Genomic DNA, 24,847 nt, shown 5'->3' with positions numbered 1-24,847 from the left:
CTTATCACACTTAATAACTGTTAACTTTGCATTGGGAGGAGATAGAGATATGCTTTGCGCTCTCAAATTAATTGTAATTTAAAATCCTTTTTAATGGTATAGCCAGATTTTAAGTCACAATTCTGAAAATAGCACTTGTAGAAATATGGCATTTACTTGTCCAAACCATTAGTACTTTCTGTCGGTATCCTGGGTCACATAACTGTGAATGGCTTTACTATTGGGGTTTGTGTATTTGTTCCAGATATTGACACAAAGGGGCCATCCCAAGTGAGGAGCTGTGCCCAGCCTCACTTACACTTCAAAAGGCTTTGCCTACTGCACCCACAAAGGAATCTTGCCTGCCTTCCCTATACCATGTGGAGCTTTGACAGGGGAAGAGGAGACATTTCCAGAACCAGGTGTGAGGTATGACTGGGAATACTCCCACACAAAGGCAGGCACCAGGTATAAATATTGGACCTCCAGAGCCACTCATCAGAACACTCCTGGGCCTGTGGACATTACAGAAGGACTACAAGTGGCTCTTTGGTCTTTTAGGTGCTATTTTTCCTTAATATTTTAAAACGGAATATCTCTGGTTATACAAATTGGATTTTTTGTTGTTCTAGTAACATTTTATATTTTCAAATTAACTCCATTTTTCTAAATCGGTTTAGGATTTTTCTTGTGTTGTGTTTTGACTTTATTGGGGCTGCATGCTGCATAAATGCTTTACACATTAACTCCAACGTAACCGTGACTGCTTTTGTGCCAAGCTACCAGATGGTTAAGCACTGGTTAAATTAGTGACTTTTGTAGTTCACCCTGACAAGGGTTGTGGTTGTTGCCAGAGTGGGTTTTTCAACCCCCTCAACCTATAACCCATTTCCTATACTGGCCAACTCACTAATAGAAACATAAGCATTCACAAAATCTTTAGTGTATAACTGTATGTGATTGCATTGCATGCTCTAATACAGCCCGTAGATACTTAAAGATACTGCTACAGAGGAATACACTTGGAAGAGAATTGTTACAATCTACATCAAAAACAGAACCTTGAGTCAAAACTCTTGGATTTATCTGTCCTGCTTCCACATACAGCGCCAGCTGTAGGGCGTGCGGTCCCTGGGGGAGAAAGAGGATGCCATTTGCCAGGCCCCTCAGCTGCCTTCTAAATGAGCAGAGTGCAAGGACTCAGGCCTATCTCCTCTTATCTGTGCAGCATATCTTGGTGACTGGCTGAAATAAGCTACACAAAAAAATATGTCTAATTTTGTTAACAGTTTGGTTTTCCCTTCATGCTTGAGCAGTTTGATAACATGCAAACTGGGATTGGGAGAAAAACAGGAGTGGGATCAGGGAGTGCAGGGATACTGTCAGACAGATAGCTAAAAAGTACAACATTTTCTGTAATAATTTTTTTTATCCTATACCTACAGGTAATTTCATGAAATGCATACACTTTAAAGGAACATTTTAAATGTAAGTTAAATGTATCTGTGGGAGATGCATTGCTATACTAGGAAAGTTCAGTTTGCTAATGCGATCACTTCAGATGTCTAGGTGTGTGGCTGGAGGGTCACAGATTTGAATCATTGGCTGGTGCCCCTGGTATAGTACTGGGAGGACCCAGTCTGTGCCAGAAAGAAAGGTGAATATGTATGCCAGTAGTTTAAACACTAAAAAGATAGGTTGCATGCAGTATGAGATAGGCCGCTACATTGAGGAGGTCAGCGTGCTGATTGTTCGCAAAGCCCTGGGAGAAACGCATTGTTTTACATACATGTGATTTGTTGTCTCTGTATAATATATGTGTAATGTGAAGTGCTCTAACACCTCATATTGGGGTGAGGAGCACCATAAAAGAAATTAAGGGCCAGATGTACGAAGACATTTTCCCATAGACACAGAATGGGTAAAACTGTTTGATACATCTGGCCCTAAATAAATGTGAGAGAAAGGTTATAGAGAGATGGGCAGTGAGGGTGGTAGTAGTGGAATCAGTCATTAATTTGGAAAAAAAACAAAGAATGCCAGGGCTCTGGTCAAGAAGGCCACTGCAGTCTGCACCACACATTGCCCCTGCTAGGCTGTCAATGATAGTAGCAACAAAGCTATTAACCATCACACTCTTACATGTGAAAGTTCGGACTATTTCAGGCCTCCAAAGCTATAATAGTGGCTTGGGCGGCATGTAATAGTAATTTTAATGTCCATTAAATTAATAAGCAACTGTTGTTGTGGTAATCTCTAAATAAGCCAGACAGTGCCACCCTGTGGTAGACTGTCAAGCTCCGGTGTTGACAATTAAGTGTCGGTGCCAAGCACCAGAAACCACCGGCTTAAATTAAGCACTGGGTGGAATCTGTGGAGAAGGAGATTGTCACACCGAGCGCGACCAGCACTAAAGCTGCATCACTTAGAAGTGCTCGCCTAAGATTTGTAAAAGGAGCATTACAGGAAAAACAAATCGTTCATGCATTTCACATACTGTGCATTATACCTTTCCAGCTGCAGGATCTTGAAGGCTCAAATATCTTGGAGGAAGAGTGGCGGCTACAGGAACATTGTGCTCTTGAGATGTAATTTGACCATCTTTTATTACAGGAAGCCATGAATATCCAACTGGACCGATAGAAAAGAAAACAGAACACAATAGAGGCAAAACGATTTTGGAATACATAGCAAAATTCAGGTTTCACTAAATATGGACAAGGCAAGAAAAAAATTGGTGAGAGAGAATAGAACACCACAAATGAACAGGTAATCTATAGCTTAATATTATGCTATGTGTGGTAATTGAAAACAATTTAAAAGCAAGTTATGAAAATGTACCTGGCGTCTCTAGCGCTTCCTTCTTTTTTGAATTCGCTTTGGCATTGATGTCACAGGTAATGTGATAAAAAGAAAACAAAATGTGATGTTTCTCGTGGAGGTGGGTGGGAAGCTCAATTTTTACCTGAAAGATAAATATGACACCACACATTAGTTTGGTCTATCAATTAAGAATGAGCGGCTGGAGTTGGGAGGAACTAGTAATACACTGCGTTATTCCATATTTATTTATTAAAGAATATGCTTCAATATCATTTATTGCCAAACAATTTCACCTTTTCTTTTTGTCAAGAAGGAGTGACACTTTTCAGACATTGATAGTTCAATCAATGTGCAGGTTTCCACTCAAATAGGCATTTCAAGTCCTACGTAACATATCTACATAACTATTGTTCTTTTTTTTTAAGTTACTTGTTTTGTGCTAAGCCTGTCACTAGTGTTTAATTTGAGCCAGTGGCTTCTGATGCTCAGCACCAGCACTTCATCATAAGCACTGGCGCTTTTCATGAGCACCAGTTAAGGACACATTCATTTACAGGTAGATTAAGTGATTTGACCAGAATCATAGGATGTTGAACCAACACCAAGAATTGAACCTGGTTCTCCAGCTCCAAAGTTGGCAGCTCTGGCCATTACGCCATATCCTCTCCCCACTTTAATGGTTAGCAGTCGGTTCTGTTTAAGGTGGCACTAACAAGAGAAATGGACTTGTGCAACTTACCTCCTGATGAGAGCACCAGTCATTTATTTGACAAATTATCCACTACCGGTCACCAAAGTGACCCAAGCAAGGATTGGCAATTTGAAGTAACAACATCATGCTGACCGGCACCAACAAGGAGGGCAACTCAGGTGTCATTATGTTGCTCTTAATGCCAACACATACTTCAGCTTCCATTCAGCACTATCACAGGAAGGCTAATAGACTGAGCCAGTGCCTGACTTTCAAAAAAATAAGCACAAGGGCCATCATCGGGAGGACACAACAGCTTGCACCACCCATTGCCTCTGCCAGCGCTGCCTGTGACAGTACTTACACAACTACTAACCATCCCACTGCTACAAGTATGACTTTTCAGACTGTTCGAGACCCCCAGAGCTATAAGAATGGCTTGGGCAGCTGGAATTAGTCGTTTTTATTGTATATAGCATTAATAAACAACTGTTGTTCTGCTCATCTTTTAATTGCACAAACAGCCCACCATGTGGCAGCTGTCATAAGTGCTGGTGTTGACAATTAAGTGCCAGTGCCAAGCACCGGAAACCACCAGCTCAAAGTAAGCACTGGACTAAGCCAACCATTTATTTTTTGTTAAATTTAGCTGTGCACCATGACTTTCTCACCTTGGAGCCTGCATTACGCCTTTGCATTTTAAGGCTGCCTGTTGTCTCACTTTCCATGAATTTGCAAAGTAGCAACACCAGACTTGATACCGCATATGCCAGGCACAATGGGGCTTATTTTTGAGAGTCCTGCATCACACTTGCCCCACATACAGTGGTACATGCATGATGCAGGGCTCTTATAAAGATTTATGAAGCCATGCAAAGCCCCCCTGCGGTGTTTTGTTTGCCCTCATTATTCATGAATAAGTCAACGAGGCACAAATCGCTGAGTCACCTTACTCTGTGCCCAGGAGGCATTCCTAGGGCGCTGCAATGGGTTTTCCCAAGCAACATCAATGGAATTTGACGTAGACCCAGATTTACATGAACATGTAAATCTCAATCGCGGCTGCTGCCTGGAAGCAGCAGTGGAGCAGTGGTGGTGGGTGGGAGCAGGGGGGTTAGTTAAAAAAAAAATCACTTGCCGGTCGCCACTTCTGCGTCCTCCTCCTGGCTTCTTGTGAGAAGCATGAAGCACCAGGGTTCCCACGCTCCCCGCAGCTAATCACAATGCTCCAATGCAGCGTTGTGATTGGTCTGAGCGCTGTGACATGGCGCTCAGCCAGGGGCTGTAGGGGTGGGCATGTTCTCCATGAAGGCTGCAATACAGCCTGCATGGAGAACAGGGAAAGTGCGCATGACTGATTTTGGCAGCCCAAGAGGGACGACCAAACAGTCATTGTGCAATTAGGAGGGTTGTACCCTCCTGCCCTGCTCTTAGAAAGATGCCACAGCAAGAGGACAACACAAAATGATAATAACATTAGTTATTATCATTTTATTTTTTCCTTTCTTTTCCTGCTTCAAGACAGTGGGGCAATGCTTCTTCGCCTTAGCGGAGGTGCCGCCACTATTAAACCTAGGAAAGGACCAAATCCGTATGCCTTCCAAGGTGAGGCGTGATGAGAAGAAATATAATTCTTTCTCCTTGTTTTTACCTCTTCTACATGTGCTGCACCACACGTAGAAAGCTGCAGCACATGTAGAAGGAGGAAATCGCCTCGAACGATTGTTTTTGTGCACGAAGGTGCCCTTTCCTGCAAGAAAACAACCCTACCTGCAACGGAGGCACTCTTGAACCATGGATCAAGGGTGCATACATTGGCACGAGGCTGCTGAAATGGGACCAGCACAGGCAGAAATGACCGGAATGCACTGTATTACTTAAATACGGTGCATTCCTGCCTTTTCACTTTGGCGTAGGGCAGCTCACAAGGTGCCTTGCAGCGCTGCCCTACGCCAAAATCTAAAAAATGAGACCCTATGTCTGTTACCTGCAGCCATTCTGAAATCAGGCCTACCACCTTGTGATTGTCGGGGACTCACATTTCCACTGCGAGTCATGGACTATCTTCAGAGCACAAACAGGCAATATGGATGCAAGCAATGCTCATGGGCGACATGAACACCACAGTTCAAGAGGATTAATACATTCACCATGGTGCAAAGCATAATTGTATCAGTGATATGTACACTCACCATGAAGAGAAGTGTCTCGTTGAAACCCATACTCTCGTCATACCAGACGCAAATTCTACATTTTATTTCACATTTTAAGTGAAACTTTATATTGGAACATGGAAATTGTTTCAGTGAAAACCATACACACACATTATATCCTTATATATGTATTTATCTAGATATATGATATATGTTTGTAAGTGTGTACTACACAATGTTAACGTCAATAAAGAGAACAGTGCTATACTTAAGCTTGACCAATTTGAAAAATCACACAAATTTCAAGCGCTTGGAATGAAACGACAATTTCTGATGTGCCAATAGAAATGCTGAAGGACTTAGAAGTTTTCTGAAATAGTCGCTCTTCTATCGTATAGCCTCCAAAACCAACAATGATTTCACAGTTTATGTCTAATGCGACGTCAACACGTATGTCATAAATGTTTGCATTTGTGGTATCACTATAATGCTCCCTCAAACATATGTATTTTAGTGTATTTCATGAATGTCTGTATCACACACTATGATTAACGTTAGAGGAATATGGCAAACAAGAGTTCTTGATAATTCTGCAAATAAATAGACACATGACAATCCCACATCTGTTTTTGATGCATGAGCGTAATAAAGTGCCTGTGCTTGAGCTTCGCACTTGTGTAACACTTAGCTACACCAAACACAGGGGTCGATTATGATGGCGGTGAATCCGCATCTTCCGGGCCGGTTGAAGCCACCGCCGGCCCGGAAGATGCGGATTCACCGGCGCGGTCCTTGAAAACACCCACCACCAGATTATGATGGCGGTGGGATCAGCGGTGGACGGCAGGTCCGTCCGCCGCTGATCCGCGGGGTGTGGACCACAATATGGTGGCGGTGTCTGCAAGACACCGCCAGCCATATTATGATGTATGCGGAGAAATGCTTTTCCGCGGTGGATATTCCACCGTGGAAAAGCATGTGGACCTTTGCTTCTGGGGGCCGCTTGTGGGCCCCCAGGGTGTTGGGGGGTGCACATGGGGGGTACCTATGGTACCCCCCTGCATGTGCATGCACAAAGCGGCAGGCACCGCGCGGTGCCTGCCGCTTTGTGCATGCACATGCAAAGCATGCATTTTTAACGTTGCGGTGGGTGCTGCTTTAAGCAGCAACCGCCGCAATGTTAAATATACGGGATGTGACCGCCAGGGTGGCGGTCACATCCTAATTCCTATGGAGGGAACGCCGCTGCCCCTGCGGATGGTCCCTCCACCTCGGGGGTGGCGGATTTCCGCAGTGGAAAAGCATGTGGACCTTTGCTTCTGGGGGCCGCTTGTGGGCCCCCAGGGTGTTGGGGGGTGCACATTGGGGGTACCTATGGTACCCCCCTGCATGTGCATGCACAAAGCGGCAGGCACCGCGCGGTGCCTGCCGCTTTGTGCATGCACATGCAAAGCATGCATTTTTAACTTTGCGGTGGGTGCTGCTTTAAGCAGCAACCGCCGCAATGTTAAATATACGGGATGTGACCGCCAGAGTGGCGGTCACATCATAATTCCTATGGAGGGAACGCCGCTGCCCCTGCGGACGGTCCCTCCACCTCGGGGGTGGCGGATGGACGCAGGTCCGTACGCCATCTTAATCGACACCACAGTTGGCAGCCTGTGCTTCCTTCACTCTGCTTACACCAAACAATAACTGCAAAATAACATGGAAAACCTGCAAGACAAAAAAAGCACCGGGAAAAAGAGAACACTGTCTCTTTCTCAAAGGAAAAAGCACAGTAAAATCATATGGATGCATTATAGGCAAGCAGCTCCAAGAAAGAAAGTTGAAAGTTATAAAGAAAGAGCACAACATCCCTTGAACTCACCCTTATTTACAATATAGAATGCAGCATATAGAATTCAAATGCAACTAATCACTATATTTCTTTAAAAGTAATAAAAAAGAAAATCTTGCTTTTCTGTAATGATTAGGATTGCTATTTTGCGGCTCGAAAGAAATATATGTAACAAAGTAGCTAGTTCTGAAATATGAGAGGCGTGATTGGCCCTTCTAGAATGTAAACGTGTGGCCCATCAGTGACACATGGAAGCCAAATACAAGCACTTAACTCCGTGCCACCTTGCCAGCTGGACGCTGAACTAAGCTTTGCAAGGCAGGACCTTCACAAAGCGTATCACTATGCAGAGCAATGGAATAAAGGGAGCACTCTCCCTGTCTGAGCCAAACACAGGCAAACTGTGCAGCTGTGACAGTTATATAGGCATGATAGGGCCGGAAATAGGAGTTTGTAACTATTTTAGTATCCCATTTACCACCAACCTTTTAGGATTGGCATTATCAAGGCTGCCTACCGGAATCCTTCATTACTCAAAGTAATGCATTAAACATGAGCTTTCAAGCAACAGCCCACAAACGTCTGACTTTGCTGCTCACCATGGGTTTATGGACTTTACCAACTACAAGCCCAGGAGGGGTCAGATATCCTCAGATGACGCCATCACCCTGATCACAGCAGGCTTCTCAAAGAAAGAGAGGCAACACCATTCAAGAAACCCCCCCCCCCCCCCGCCTTGACATCCACAAATGGCACCACGGGCCTGGAGGAGCAGTCGTGAATTCTACACAGAATCCAGCCAAGTCCACCTGCAGCAGCCACCCCCTCGGGATGTGAGTGCTCCAGTGGACGGTGAAACAGAAGCAACCTGCCTCCCCACCACAGGAGAGTGGAGTAGTCGGGCATTCAGGGGCTAATGCATGAAAAACTGAGATGGCCAGTTGGAATTTGCTCACTTGCTGAGGGTGAGACTGGTACAGAGGGCAATCTGGCAGTGCCAGGAGAGATGGTCTGACAGGTCTGTGTGTGCTGTTTGGCTGTTTGTGAGGTTGTTTTATTGTCTGGTGTGTCGGTTTTTATTGTTGAACTCCCTGATAGTACCACAAATATTGCCTCCAGCAAGCACAAAGGCATTCAGTCTCCCATACCTTGCAGCACAGCTCTATATAGTGTCTTTTCAATTTGCAAAATTTCCCAATTTGCAAATCTGTGCCACTTTTTAAGCCATCAGATTCCCGAATTGTGGCCAGTTTTATTTTACTGCCTGGCCCTATTTTCCGTCCCCGTCCGATGTGCTGAGGTGATGATGTGTAGCATACATGTAGTACTGGCAGTGGTGGTCGGGGTGGCAGTGGTGGAAATGGTGGTCGTGCTGGTGATGGTGATAATGGGGTGGTAATTGTGGTCTTGGAGGTGGCATTGGTATTGGCGAAGGTAACTGTGGTCTGACAAGAACATTTAAAAAAAGCCTACCGAGCTAAATAATTTATAAAAAGGTATCACTTTCTAAATGCAATGAAATGATGAAATAAAGACTTAAATGTGCGATGACTGAGAGTATTTTTCTTATGCAAGATAGTCACCAATGAAATGCAATTCGAGCACTAGGAATCCTACAGCCAAGAAGCCAAAGCATATAGTGGGAAAGTAGTATTCCTCTGGCCAGGGCCAACACCCACTATAGGTGACTGATTACAAATTAGGACACAAAATTAAAGCATGCTTTTATGCATTCACTTTGTTTCTCTTGATTATAACATTCTTGGGTTTTTCCACACCTGCTTTTACCGCATGTGGGAGAGCCAAACTCGATTTTTCTAGCCGGTAATTTCAATCAGTCACCCGAGGCTTTGGTTGCAGCAGCAGCCAAGCCACATTCTGCATTTTGGTGCTTATTTACAAGCCACTTGTGCCGCTGGTGCGTCACTTTTTATATAGGAGAAAGTGCTGCAGCTGCGGCACAAGTTTCTGGGCTTATTTCCAAGCTCCTTGCGCCGCTGGTACATCACTTTTTCCCATATTAGAAGTAACGTACCAGCGGCGCAAGCTTGTTTCTAGCAGGGCAGAGAATACACTGCTTCCACCTGCTGACAAAAATGCTACCACTTCCCTCCTCCAATGCCCACACCCCTCTCTCCATCTCCCACCCCACCAACAGGTGCACAAATACATTTTATCACCTGCCCACTGGTAAATGTATGCAGTATAACTGCATGGAGTGGCAAATTCCATTGGGTCTTTGCAACTGTAAAAAAAATAGTCCCAAATTATATTTTTCCATTACAAGTGGATTTACTTGTAACTGCATGATATTAGGGTGTTTCTGCATGATATTAGGGTGTTTTCTACCAGGCAGTAACAGCAAAATTACTTACAAATTGTATGCAGGCCCATGATCCCCAGTACTGGGCAATGCAAAATCAGGGCCTATGTGTTTTTAAAGACTTGGTGCCTCATTTACAAGAAAGTGCCGCAGCGCAGCACTGCAAGCCCTTTGGCTGCGCCACACTACGTCACCTTCAAAGCACAGGGATGATACACATTTACAATATTATGTCGCATTGCTGTGCTAGTCCCTACGCTGGCGCACAATGGGCTGCCATGCGCCAACGCTGGCACCCTTGCACCATGGTGCAAGGATGCCTGCGTCATGGGGATAATTGTTTATGTGCAGGAAGAGTTCCCTTCCTGCACATAAACAATCTGAAATGGTGTTTTTTCACTTCTATGTGTGCTAAATTAGAGCACATAGAACTTGCAAAACATCATTTTGTTTATGACTGTTTATGTGTAGGAAGGGACACCTTCATGTATGTAAACTATCATCCATGGGGATTTCCTATATCAATGCGTGCTGCAGAATGCAGCACGCATAGAAAGAGGAAAAAAAACGAGGAGAAATGAATACATTTCTCCTCGTTGCACCTCCCTACTCCTCCCTTGGGGAGGTGTAGCATTAACACATATTTGAAGGTTTACAATTTCTCGTAAATCTGGAAATGTGTCAGGGTCCATGGGTGTTGCGTGGGAACACCCACAGCAACACCCATGGAACAGCCCTTTCACACAAAGTGCTGCATATAAAGGAGCCATATTTCCAAGGACAGGAAAATCCACGCAGGGTAACTTTTCCTGCCCTTGTAAATATGGGTCAGTAATAGGCACCGCCGTTGCGTCACAAAAGGCGATGCACCGGTGACGCAAGGGGCTTGTAAATAAGACCCTTGGTAACAATACATATTACGGAGAGTTGCACTGTCTGCCAGACCTAAAAATAAGGAAACTTAATTTTAGGCAAAATTGGTGTGGAATTAACTTTTCACAATGAACATTGAATACAGACAAATCAGGTGGTTTCTCCTCAAGTGGGCGGCAGCATCACACTTCAGACTGTCGCCCTCTGCAGCACCCTTTAAGTGGCACGAGAGCATTACGCATACAAAACATTGCATATAAATATACTGGTTGTTGGAACTGGAGGACTACACAACAACCAAGTAGGCGCCAGACTCTATCACAGCCCAATAAATATAATTAGTCTAGTCACTGCCGTGGTATAACACAAACACACGGCAACCATACAATTTGAGGGATAGCACACTACTAAATGGAAGATAAGTTTTCTTTCACAATCAACAGCTACGTCCCAAAACTCTGCCATCCAGGGTGAGATCTTTTAATGATTGCAAAATGTGTTAATAAAGCGCTTAGGTGCTCTTCTACTGTTTCTAAGCACTATAAATAACAGATGTTAAGAAACTCAATATACAGACCTCAGAAGGAAGCTCGGAGTGCCACCTTATTGAGAAATTGCAGGTCATGAGTCAACGAATTCAACATGTTAGATTTGAGTTCTGTTATTTGTCTTGCTTTTGTCTGTACAGAAGTCTCTGAAATACTGAAGTCGTCAGATATCACAGACTCCTGTGTGTTCCTTGAGGGTAACTTTATCCAGACTAGGAAGCATCTGTGCCTTGGCCTCGCCAACTGATTTCCTCTCCCAGAGAAATACAGCATAGCACAATAACAACAGCCCTGAGGGAAATTAAAGTAAGACTGCTACATCACGTCATAACAGCTGTAGGGAAACAGTATGAAACCTGACCCAATTCTCAGGAACACTCTTAAATGCTTTCTCTTGCTTTCTAATATTGAGTCAGTTTACAAGAGAATAGCATAGGCCAGCAGAACTGAACGATACAGATTTTGCAAGAGAATGGGTTCTTGTGTGTATTATATGAGGAATTATTACTAAACGGATATGCAATATCTTCTAAAAATGTTCTACTACATCTAAGTTACATGCCGTTTGCAGAAGTGCTTACGGTTCATTGTGGCGGCTTCAGGGCACTTTGATATGAGGACAGCTTCACTGAACTCACTTCTGAACAATCTTAACTCATATATTTAAGTTTGGGAAAGGAACCTTTGAAATCTCTACCAATAACACCTTATGGTATAGAATGTTCACTTGAATCTCCAAGTTTATTTGTTAGGTCTGCATCTAGCAATGCAGTTGTCACCAGTCATGTGGCTGGGAGACCATGACATCTTAGAAGTGTTGTTACCTTCATTATAAGGCCCTCGTTTGTAGGGAGGTGGGTGGCCTGTCAGGCCACTGACCATTAAAACCCTATGGCGTTGATATAGAGTATGGCGGGCAGAGTACTCTGTTGTAAGTTACCTTGTCCAAAGAACTGCCTTATTTCAGACACCAGTGGACATCAGCTTTCCAAAGTTGAAGTCCCTGTTTGATCTATCGACAGTAATCTACCACCAAAGGCGTTAAAGAGTAGATGTCGTCGGAGTAAATCCATCACACCACCCAATCTATTCAGGGTAGACTGCCTGAAGCTGGTCTGTCAATGCAAGAGATTGGAAAAAAATAATAACCTCCACACCCTGAGAATAAACTCCCAGTGCACGGAGGTATTTGGTCGTTCATTTTCTGTAAAAAAAAAAAAGCTCCCACATTGGGAGTTTGTTTTTGCGAAACAATTTTTTTTTTACAAGTTTGGTGGATAGCAGTCGAACCCGTAAATGGCCGTCCACTAAACCTTTTGTTCCTTAACATGGACCGCCATGATGGCGGTTCCAATCAAGGTATAGAATATAGGTTTGGCAGACAGTAGTCCCTCAAGGTGGGGACGTAACATCCTCTGGACTACAGAATGTAAAGCACCACAGTAAAACATGTTTTTATAATGTTCCACTAGGTAAAGGTACTGAGTAAGGTCAGTATTCCCCCAATGATTAAAGCATTACAGGCATGCATGTTTTCATAATGACCACATGTGTGTAAAGTCGGTGACAGCTGGTGATTGTCAAAAATGGTGGGGCATGTATACTGCATTTGCTGCTACATGATTCACTTAATATAATAAAAATAATCAGCTTAACTTAACAATCTTCTTCTTTACTTAACCACGGTCCAAACCTTTAAACACACTCGTACCAGGCTGTCTGGCAATATTGAAGTGAAGCTCACAGAAACTAAGGAACACAAATCCCAGCCAATGCAAGGACTACTTTCATGCTGTTTATAATAGTAATCAGCATGAGAACAGTGCGAGGATTGGATGGGATAGGCGAACAATCAGCACCATCTGAGTCTGATGGGTCTGTGTCTCTGGTTGCCTATCTCCCTGACAGAGTTGATTGTGGAAATCTGAACTGCACATGTTGGGCTGGCCACAAGCAAAATACTAGTCAATCTGACATGTGCAGTTCAGTTACACAGCCCCAGCTCGTCCCCCGTCAACCTCGCTTATGGGTATGCCTGCTGCCTGCTGGGAATGACAGCTCAGTGGTAGCTCTGTCGTGGATGAACATTTAATGGCATGTTGTTCATTATGGAGTGGAGGAAAGTAATGGGCTTGGGAACATAAGAGTGTGTGCTATGGCTCACAGGCAGGGGGTCAACGCTCTTACGAAACATCGTTGTCAAGAATATCGTTTTTAACAGGTAAGTAACATCGTTATTAAGAATATAGTTGTTGGTAGTATCGTTTTCAATCATATAGGTGTAAAAAATATAGCCTTTTCATTATTTTTATGAGTTTTTTTATTCTTATGTTAATTTTATGTGGTATTGTTTGTATAATGGTTAAAATATTTTAAATATAGTTTGACATTTATATAAGTATATATTTATATTTAGTATTAAACATTATTCAATTTACATTAAATTAATATTATATATTAACATATGTAAGATTTACTATATTAAACCATATATATTTCAAAAAACAATATTTTTGTATGTTAGTTAATAATACTAGTGTGAAACGATATTTTTTTTTTATATTTTGGTACTACCATCTTAAGTATAGGGAGACGTTATTTTTGTAAACAATATTTTGTACGCAATATTTTTGTTACATCAATATTATTGTTGACAATATTGTGTCAGTGATCCAAGCCATTCCTGAAGAGGATTGGACCTCTGGTCTTTCTGCGCACTAGCACTAGCACATCAACAACATGCTCATAGACATTAAAAACTTCAACAACTGGATCACCACTTGCGCAGACTCCCTGGCCACCTTTAAATGCAAGACAATGGCAAGAGCTCGACCTCAAGCTAGCTAATACAAAGAGGAACTTAGGAGAACAAAATTTCACTGCATGCATTTGGAGTGCAAGGGGAGAATGTGCCACAATTTTGTGGACAAAGACTTCTTCAAATCTGCCCTGAGATGCTAGTACCAACAGATCAGGAACACCAAGGAAACAGCACTCACAAACCACATCAACGCTGGCACCAACAGCAACAAGGAAAGATTTGCCATCATGTACTTCACCCCACCAGCAGCTGCTTCCAGCAACATCATCCCCTCATAATCCTTTGCAACAAACTCTCAGAATCTCTTCCCTTCGCCCATAATGAATGGACCCTAACCTCATGTCCCACCATCACCACAAATCAGATCACCCCTAACAAGAAGTCCTTTCACTCTGGCGTTCGGTCAGACACCTGTCCCCACCACGTCATCCCCAAGGGACTCCTACATATCTGTGAAGCTCTAAAACCCATCTTCAATGCCTCCATTGACTCAGCCACCTTCCTGGATGCGTGAAAAAAGGACATGGTGATGACCCTGCTCAAGAAACCCTCTGAGGAGCCAGCCACACTCGCCAACTACAGACTGATCTCCTTCCTACCTTACCAAAGGTCCTAGAGAAGATCATCAAGCAGTGCCTCATCATCCACTAGTTCCTCCATGCCACCCAATCTGGCTTCAGGCTCAACTACATTACCGAAACAGCACTCATCACTGCCTGAGGTAGCATCCAGATGATCCTGGACAGAGGAGACGAAAGGCCCTCATCCTCCTGGACCTTTCAACATTTGACCCAGTTTCACACCCCATTTTTGTCAGTTGCCTTCATGAGATTGGCACCTAAAGACCCGCTCTGTGCTGGATTTGCTCCTTTGTCACAGGTAGAACCCAAGCTATCAGTTTGGCACTCTACTCTCCTGAAGCCTGCAAAGTCATCCGTGGAGTGCCTCAAGGGCCATCCCTTAGCCCTACTCTCTCCAAAGTATACATGACCCCTTTGCCTAATGTCATCCGCGCACACAGCATCAACATCTTGTCCTATGCTGATGATACCCAGTTCTTACACTTTCTCTCAGACGAGACCCCTCACACGAGAAGCAAGTTAACCGTCTGCATGAGCAAACACACCAACTGGATGAAAGCCAACTGTTTTAGGCTCAACACCAACAAGACGGAAGTAGTGATCTTCAGAAAGAACACCTCAGCATGGGACTGCATCAGGAGTAGGCCGGCCTACCTTGTACTCACACCCACTCACAGCACCCACACGACGAACCTTGTGATCATCACAGAAAGCAAACTGGACGTGAATGCACACGCCAATGCAATCACCACATCCTGCTTCCATACTCTGAAGATGCTGAGGAATATCTTCAATTGGGTTCCAAGCAACACCACTACACAAAAGACCATGCAAACCTGAACAGCTGCACCTCCTTCCTCCAACCATCCAAACATCTCCACTCTGCCGGACTCTATTCTCACACATCCCTCGCATACACAGAAACAGATCTAGAGGAGCGTCTTATTATAAATCGCTCCTAAAGTATGGACTGACTTCCCACTTCACATCAGAACCTCCTCCAAGAAGCAGAAGACCTGGCTCTTTGAATAACCCCCCTGCCCCAGACTCCGGTAGGCAACGAACCTGCTCGGTCTAAAAATATCCTCTCAGGTGATAGTGAGTTATACAAAATACACATAACACACTGCCACAGCTTGTTGGGTGCTGTAGAAATTTTAATAGGTCAATACCATGTACAGCACAATAGATAGATTGATATAAACGATTCCTAAAAAAAGAACACCCGGCCAACATTAGCGTAGGCTTACTGGAAATCCACTTTTTGTTTTACAATCTATCCTTGAGTCTTTCCTTTGCCCATAATTTCTGACAGTTTAGGACCCAGGGAAGTGAGCATGTTCTAATCATCTCTCACTTCACTAAAGTCTTGTAACATTCTACTTGATTGGCAAATACCAATTTACATATTTGACACTTAGATATGTCCACAGTAATAGTAGCTTTTTTATTAAAAACACAGAGGGTCGGATAAGCAGCCATGCTAACATGTCAGATCTAAGAAGATGTTGTTCTTAAGTCTACTTCTAACATGAAGTAAACCAACTGTAGATAGAGGGTGCATTGAAGCCTGCAAGGCCCAGTTCCACAATGCCTTGAAGTGAAAGAAGCACGCTAAGTTAATTGACATTTCTATAGAAAACATTTCTGCAGTAACAGTAACTAAAAATACTATATGTGCTGCACAGAAAAATGATAAGTGCTGTGCAAATCTTAGAATGATCAAACAGCATTTTTGAGTATTTTGGGATAGGAACATAATACAGATTACATCCTTGTTACATTTAACAAAGGATGACATTCTAATACATTGCCCCGCCCCCCCCTCCACTCGGAGGTGCCGCCGAGCTCTTTGGCGGGGCCGGTTTACGGCCGATTTTGGTACAGGGCCGATTTTGCAGCTGCAAAAACGGCCCTGTAACAAAAACGGCCCCCAGGGGGCCAAAACTGGCCCCCACCCGTGCGGCGCACCGGGGGATTGCCCGGTGCCCGCTATGGCCAGTCCGGCGCTGAGAATTGGTAGTGCAGAGTCAAAACCTCAAAGATGGTACATAACCTCTCCTGCTGCATGCGCAATATATTAAACAAATGGAGGAGCCTGGTTGGTGTTAATGAAGCACCTACCGTTACATGTATCTCAACCAACCGCACCAATAAATATTGTGCGTATTGCAGCAGACTTCAAGTTGAATCTTGTATTTAACAGGAATTCAGATAGTGTTTTAAACAGCGTGTTTAATGCCTGTGCATTGTCAGAACCCATTTGAATATCCGGGCCCTGATCCTGCACTTACTGGAGCACATAGATTCAGTTTTTGAGAATACCAGTGTAAAGTGCACAGCAGTAGCCCAGGCATTACATAGCATGGATCTGATAAGTTTCACTTCTTCTACTACTTGTAGTAGTGGTGAAATATTACAGTTCATGGATATCTCAAAATTGTTCTTCTTTACCACATCTTTTATTATAGGGCTGTAGGAAATCTGCCTTTTCTTCATGGTTGCGCCGGATCTTTCACCTTTTGCTGGACTCTGTGGGGCAGATTAACTAATATTTTATGCAATGGAACTCAGCAAGGCAACTTGAGTGAATGAGAGAGAGCTAAATGTGCCATATCTACTAATATATGGTGCATTTCTGTTCTCTCCTGGCATTGGCGTACTGTGTGCTGCGTTACACCAATGCAGGAACCTCTGCGCCAAGCTGCAGGGGTACCTGCTTTACAGGAAAGATTATTTTTGTACAGGAAGGGATACTTTCCTGCTCAAAAACAATCCTAAGAGGCAATCTCCTCTTTCAATGTGTGATGCAGTATGCATCATGTATAGGAAGAGGACGCAATGAGGAGAAATGAAGATATCTCTCCACATTACGCCTGAGTTGGGTAGACTCATTCTGATACAAACCCAAGCTTACAAGTTTTTTAACTTTGGGTTTGTAACAAAATACATTGGTGAATGCATGGGAACACACATACTCCACCCATATACCCAGCAAAAAGAACAAAGAAACGCAAGGCAGCTCTATGCGTTGCCTTGCATTATGTTGTATTTACTAAACCATGTAAAACCATTCTAATCGACTTAGTAAATGTCAAGATAGATTTTGCGTCTGGGTTGCGCCACAAAAGTGATGCAACGCAAAAACAAAATGTTTTTAAATCTAAAGCTATATCTTTACTGGGTTTAGGACTCTGTGCACTTTACCATTTTTAACCAGTTGTAAAGTACCAGTATTCACCCTTTAAACATGGTTAGATTGACTTATTCATAATTAGAACATTTAACTTGCCTAAAAGTCCCTAATAGGTGGTCTAGAAAGTGCTTCCAAGGCGTGAAAGTTTACATGTCAATTGTAGAATGCAGCATTGATTGTGCCATCCACTACAGTGGCACTGCAAACATGGCTTCAGGTCTACTTTATGTAGCCTGACTGCTACATTATAATGTACAGTGTGACCTGGTATATTAAACCTATTTGATAGGTTGAAACCTTCCTTTTAAATATTAGCAAGTCACCCTTTTGTAAGCCTTGTATCCCACAAGGTAGGTTTCATGATATTTAAAAGTGGGGCATGTAGAAAACAAATAATAACATGTCCACACAGATATAAGCCAAAAAAGGTATTTTCACTGTGGAAGGACTAGCTATCCTATGTAGGAAACCAGAGTGCAGATTAAAATACTAAAACTGCTAACTCGGGAGAAGGACTAGCTAGAGAAATAATCAAACAACTATTTTTAATAAATATTAAGTATGATATTCAATGGTGAAGTTTGAGTTTTTGAAAATATTAGGAAAAGTAACTTAAATATTTTTTATCCTGTACTTGTCTGAACTATTAGAAGGCTAATTAGTATAAGTCTCTGCCAGCTCCAAGAAGGTGATTATCCCTTGAATATATGTGAAAAAGGTGTGAAATCACAGGAGCAGATATTACGCTGACCTGGGTATATAGAAATTATTTCCCTGAGTTCAACAGAATATGGAGAGTGAGGCTGTGTGCCTCTGTTTTACAGCACTGTGTGAAATCCAGCTTGACCGGTCTGTTGAGCTACATTCATCACTGGGGTGCAGTTGAAAGGGAGAGACTAGGGTGTAAGACAGTTCTTGTGTGTTGCCTGTCTGGTTGCTAAAGGGCCCTGCTTTTGTCGATCCAGACATTTGTCTCTGAGTTTGCCATGAATACAGTACCTGCTTGATTTTAATAGCAAAAGAAACAAATGATAGACGGAATGCTGAACAATGCAACCATTCTCCACCAGTCACAAAGATCTGGGTTTAATCCATCATTGTTTTGCTCACCACGCCACCCCAGTTTGGATCTGGCCATATGCAAATCAGTCTTGACCCTGAGCCTCATGGGAACAGTACAGCCTGAACTGCCAAGCCAGGTCCTTCCTGGACCAGAAACAAGCATCCTGGGACCAGTTTTGGGCCATCACCCCTCATCAGCCAGGCTAGCTTGAATCCAGTGGCGCAGTGAGCACGGGACAAACGCCTGGGCATACCCTTCCCACTTAGGGGGACAAAAGCAAAAGGAACAAATGATGGACGGAATTCTGAACAATGCAACCATTCTCTCTGCCAGTCACAAAGATCTAGGTTAAATCCATTGTTCTTTTGCTCACCACCCCACCCCAGTTTGGACCTGGCCATAAGCAAATGAGTCTTGACCCTGTACCTCATGCAAACAGTCCAGCCCAAACTGCCAAGCCAGATACTCTCTGGATAGGAAACAAGCATCCTGGGACCGGTTCCAGGGCATCACCACTCATCAGCCAGGCTAGCTTGAATCCAGTTGTGCAAGGAGCACGGGGCCCACATATGGGCATACTCTTCCCACTTAGGGCAACAAAAGCAAAAGGCACCCTTACCACTTCTTTTTCATTATTTAAAGATTCTTCTTTTTTTGAGGATTTTATGGATGTTATTTATCCCATTGCATCGAGGAAACTTTATTTACAATGGAGATATGGCACTTTACCCCTAAGAGCTTTTACGAGCAAATGGTCAGCCTCTACTTTAAAAAAATGCCCAGGGTGTAGCTGTATTTCGGTAGAGGAACTTCGTGTACTCTTCTTCTGCCCAGCATACAGCAAACCCAGGAAGCATTGGCTAGTTCCCTTATGCAAAAATATGGGCTTTACACAATGTACATATGCTTTTAAAAACTGATACCTCTAGTTGCACTGTATTTGCAGTCTCACGGTTCCTGCCGGCCATGTGGACTAAGCGCAGACGATTGACTGCTAATGGATGTTAAGGTGCATTTGACACACTGTAATCATGTATCATTCTTCCATTACTGATTTTATAATACTGTGCTTATCCTATTGGATTGTGCCGCTCCCCTATGAATGAATTAATTTACTATTATGGTGCTAAATTTTTATGTGTCTGCTATATTGAAAACCGTGTCATTTTCTCACGATGGATTTCATCAATATTCTATTGTGTCCTTTTTAATCAATTTCATTATTGTATACAGTTTTAACCTGCATCTTTTATGGCAAAATACCGAAATAAAGATTCCTTGATGATGATGAAAAGGAACAAATGATGGACGGAATGCTGAACAATGCAACCACCTTCCACCATTCACAAAGATCTGGGTTTAATCAATCTTTCTTTTGCTCACCATGCCACCCCAGTTTGGACCTGGCCATATGCAAACCAGTCTTGACCCTGTGCCTCATGGGAATGTTACATAGGTGGGGACACTTGGATTACCATAGTACCGTAGCTGAAGACCTTCGCTGTGTTGGATTTACCCTGACACAATGCATTGTGGGTCTGTTTGCACAAACAAACGGGAACTACTGCAAAAGAAGGTAGGTAAGGGTCTGCAAACTTTTACTCCATTGGTTAGGGAGTGGTCAGGTATCACCCTCGCCCACTAGCTAGTGCCGGGCATAAATTTGGCACCTCCAGGCACCCACTTCAGAAAACGTTCTGGTCTTTCAGAAGAGGACTGGACCTGCTGTCTAAGACTTGAGAGGGGTTCTGAAGGACTGGATCTGATCTCAGTGTACCCAAGACAAAAAAGTGGACTCAAAGGGTCAGTTGGTTGACCTCCTGGGTGGCTAAAGGGAGACCACAAGCTGCAATAGGCCTTTTACCAAGAGGCCTTGTCCTGGAAGTACCCATCTGACCAGTGGCAACCTGACCAGGAATAGACCCTTCAGTTGCCCTATGTTCGACGCCCTCTGAATCACTAAATGACTCCCTTAAGTTCCTGGGGCCTTAAAAAAGTACTCCTGGAGTTGGTTGGCACTTAAAAGACAGACGGCCCAATTTGTTTCCTGGCGGACGGCCTGTTGTTCTGCCAGGGTGACAGAGTAAATTACTCCATCACCCTGATGGAGGGACTCCATGTCAGCTTTATAAATGATGACCTAGCTGCGGTCATTTATAAAGCACTGCCACAAACCACCGTCACAGCGGTTCCTGTCAATGCATTTCGCTGTTTGATGCAGGGCTCCATCAGCATGACAGTTTCTTTTTTTATTTTCAAAAATAAAATATTGGAACGTGATTTTCCTTCCAAAACTAAAAAAGGCAATGCTCCTCTTGCCATAGGAGTCCTCTCCCATGGTGAGGAAAGCATTTAGGAGTTTTCAATGCCCCTTACTTCCAGGGTTTCCCAGGAGGCGGCGGGTAATGAAAACTGACGTCTAATTTCACCCATCTAAATGAGGTGGGTGAAATTACAGGTCTGCCTCCGACAACCCTTACTTCACAGGACCGTTGGGGTAGTTTAATTGCAGCGGAGACAGAGTAGTCTCTGCTGTGATTAAACCTATGGTCTGCCTGCGTCTAAATCTGGCTATGGACTGTTATCTTGGTGGTAGGCACACTCCATCGCCCTTGCAACAGCGAATGCTTACATCTAAGATATTAATTAATCCCAAAGTCAGAAGGTGAAATCTTTGACCAGGATGAACCTGGCTGATATATCAGCTCATGCTCCATCGCAGTTGGCCTCAAAATGCACCTCCAGGAACACGGACATTGGTGTCTGTGCTTTTCGATACTATTGTCTCTTAAACATTTAAAAATTCATATCTCCCGTCTCCCTTATTGAAGTTTGTCATTCTGCTGTCATGTTATTAATTATGGTTTACTCTATTTTTCCAATTCAATTTAGGATTTTTCATTTTTTGTATTTTGATTTTATTACTGTTTTGGTGCTGCATACATGTTTTTCACATCTAGGCATTGGGCAGCAAATCTTCCTCACTCATAGATGAACCCCTCTGAGTTTCAAATTCGGTCCCACTCTCTACAGGTTGAAGTGCATTGGGCTTATTTATTTACTGTATTTGTTTACTGTATTTGTATTTGTACTATATTTGAATAGAGCAACCTTAGTCCGTCAAGGTAACATGCTACTCAGCACGCCAAACAAGGTGAACCTGTTACAACAGAGTAGCTTAGCTGGTTGAGATAAAAAAAAATAATCTTGGCCAATTAGTTTGAGGAGACATTGGGATTTGAAGGCACTCAAAAGACTGGAGAACTGTAATCAATTAAATGTAACCAGGTGCAGTGTTCTATGAGACAACATTTGTGAGAATACTAAGTGCCTAGTTGTCTTTCATTTCTTGCACTTGGGCGCTACAGATGGACGAGGGGTTTAGTCTTGGCGTTACTAGTTTCTGCTCCTGTTTGGAGCCTATCCTTCAGGAATCTCATTTTATAGATGTAAACAGCGTTGCATGCTTTGCAGGATGTCTTGAAGGTGACAGTGTGCATCTAGCTGGGAATAAGTGATGAGACAGGAAATAGCAGGAAATTGCATGAAGTAATATTCACTGATCAACACTTTGGATAGGGCTGCTAACATAGCATCGGTGCTGTCAATGACTGAGATGATACTGAATGCACTACTACTGTATTAGGACCTCCGACGGTAAAAAAAAAGAAAAGTAACCTTGAAGAATTCTGGAAGTGGTAAGAGGGAGAACGGGTTCTTTTTGCCACACATGCCTTTAAAGGATGCTAAGCACCTTAATTAAAGGGCAAACAAAGTGCTTAATTTGAGACAGTGGTTTCAGGTATTCAATTGTCAACCTCAGCACCTATAACAGTGCACCAAATGGGGGTGCAGTTTGTCTAGTTTACAGGTGAGCAAAACCACAGTTGATTATTAATTCAATGCACATTATAAATGATTAATACTTGTCTCCCAAGTCATTCTCATAGCTTTCGGGCCCTGGAATAGTCTGAATTGTCACACTTGTAGGGGGAGTGTGATGGTGAGTACTTGTGTTGCTACAGTCACTGTCAACGCTGGCAGGGGCAATGGGTGGTGCAAGCGGCAGCGGGCTTTTGATAAGGGCCCTGGCACTTTTTATTTGACAAATTAAGCACTACCCAACATTTGGTAGGGGTGGAGACTCCAAGTAAGGTGACTATGGTGCGGCTTTGGCGATATCATGATGAATCTGAGCGGGAGCTTCTTTCGAGTGCTGAAGGAATTCTGTCCTTGATATGTGTGCAACAACATGGCGAGCACCCATAGTTGGATGTTATGGGTTGAGGAAAATCTTGGATAAGACAGCGTGTCAGCATCACCTGTGAGTTGGTAGGTGAAGACAGCTCACTCTGCTACTGTTACAACCAGAGATTCTATCTATAGCTTCATTTATGATGTCGAACAAATGAATCATTGAGTGTAGCATTTGTTCGAAATGTTGCATTTTTCTTTGTTAGTGGAAACATTGTGCCAAATATCCTTGTAATATTTAAAACTGTATTAACAAAACATCTGCAATTGCAGAATCAGATGGTCCAATAAAAGACATTCAAGCGCCTGCAACAGGGGAGAGCGAGGAACAGAAAAACAAAAACATAATGTGATGTGAACTAGAAGCATGAAAGTAGTCAGAGCCTGGCACGTGGAACACATGCCTGGGAGGAGTAGGAAGAAGAAGGAGTTATTTCAGAATGAAAGGAGAACAAGACAAAGCAAGCAAGAAACGAAAGAGAGAAACATGGAAAATGAAATCATTTTGAGAGAACAGATGAGGAAGAATGGGGTGGAAATAACGTGATTGGAAAAGAGGGAGGGAAAGTGCACATTAATGCACTCTACCCTCACTGAATATGCCTGTCTATTCTCATATTTCTAATTTGATTTTAAGTCCGCCAAACAGCTGCTGCAACCTCCTGTTCCGCTCTGAAATGCCCGCCAAGAACCGCTAATGCACTTTTATTAAAGAAAGTTAAATGGTAGAAATCTGTGACTGTCATTTTCTAACAACAGTTTCATGGGAGGAAGCTGCTAAGCTTCATAACTGCCCAAATCTTGAGATATTGCTGAGGACTGGGGTATTTTTGCCCGCTTTTACAAAGAAACTTGTTGCTAGACAAGCTGATGCCTATTTAAAATGAGACGATTTGTCTCTATATTTCTTTAACGTGCAGAAAGCGTCCAATTAAGTTGATGCGTGCGTTCTAATGTGCTTACATGTTTTATTTTTGTAATAACACAAAAAGAATTGCTTCCTGCCATACTTCTGTAAATTCACGAGCCCTTTTGAAAGATCAGTCAAAAGAAGAGGTCCAAAGATTGGCAGCTTAGAAGATTTCCTGTCGTTGTAGAGGGAAAAATGCAGCAATTCCTAAAAAAATGGGGTCGCTAATTTTTGAAGGGAAAAGGATCAAGGGCCATATGTATCATACTTCCGTTTTGCGAATTCCAAATAGCGAATTTTAAGGAATAGCTATTTGGAATTCGCAAAACGGTATGTATGTACATATTCGCAATTTAATAGCGATTCCTTACCATTCCTAATTTGCGATTAGCAATTTTCTAATCGCAAATTACCCATTCATTTCTATGGGCCAGGAGGCCCATAGGAATGAAGGGGCAATTTGCGATTAGCAATTTGCTAATCGCAATTTAGGAATTTTTTCAAGGGTGCAGGGGTGTCTCAAGAACACCCTGCTGCACCCCTGAAAAAGACATTTGGGGGCATATGGCGCACATACATGCCCTAAGGGCATGTATGGGCATCATATGGCACCTTTTGCTTTTTGGAAAAAAGCTTTTTGAAAAGAATTCGCAAATTACCACCAACTAGAAGTTGGTGGTAATTTGCGAATCCTTAATGACATTTTTTGAATATTTTTTGTTTGATACATTGCATTTAAGGAATCGCAAAATTTGCGATTCCTTAAGTGCAATCGCAAAATAAGGAATTGCA

The 24,847-nt window shown here is 43.1% G+C and overlaps 1 protein-coding gene across 7 annotated transcripts in view; it reads right to left on the bottom strand.

Annotated features, from left to right (window-relative positions):
• The window catches only part of DOCK10 (dedicator of cytokinesis 10), a 1,735,912-nt gene that overhangs the window by 513,676 nt on the left and 1,197,389 nt on the right, over positions 1-24,847 (bottom strand). For all 7 annotated transcript variants that reach the window (XM_078665953.1, XM_078665951.1, XM_078665949.1 and 4 more), the window contains exons 20-21: positions 2,821-2,944; positions 2,489-2,610 (exon numbers count right to left, since the gene is read on the bottom strand). In XM_078665953.1, coding sequence (XP_078522079.1) covers positions 2,489-2,610; positions 2,821-2,944 — 246 coding nt within the window. The remainder of the gene's footprint in view (positions 1-2,488; positions 2,611-2,820; positions 2,945-24,847) is intronic.

The sequence above is a fragment of the Lissotriton helveticus genome, chromosome 11, assembly GCF_964261635.1.
Source record: "Lissotriton helveticus chromosome 11, aLisHel1.1, whole genome shotgun sequence".
Lineage (NCBI taxonomy): Eukaryota > Metazoa > Chordata > Amphibia > Caudata > Salamandridae > Lissotriton > Lissotriton helveticus.
This window is presented reverse-complemented; position numbering and strand designations above follow the sequence as displayed.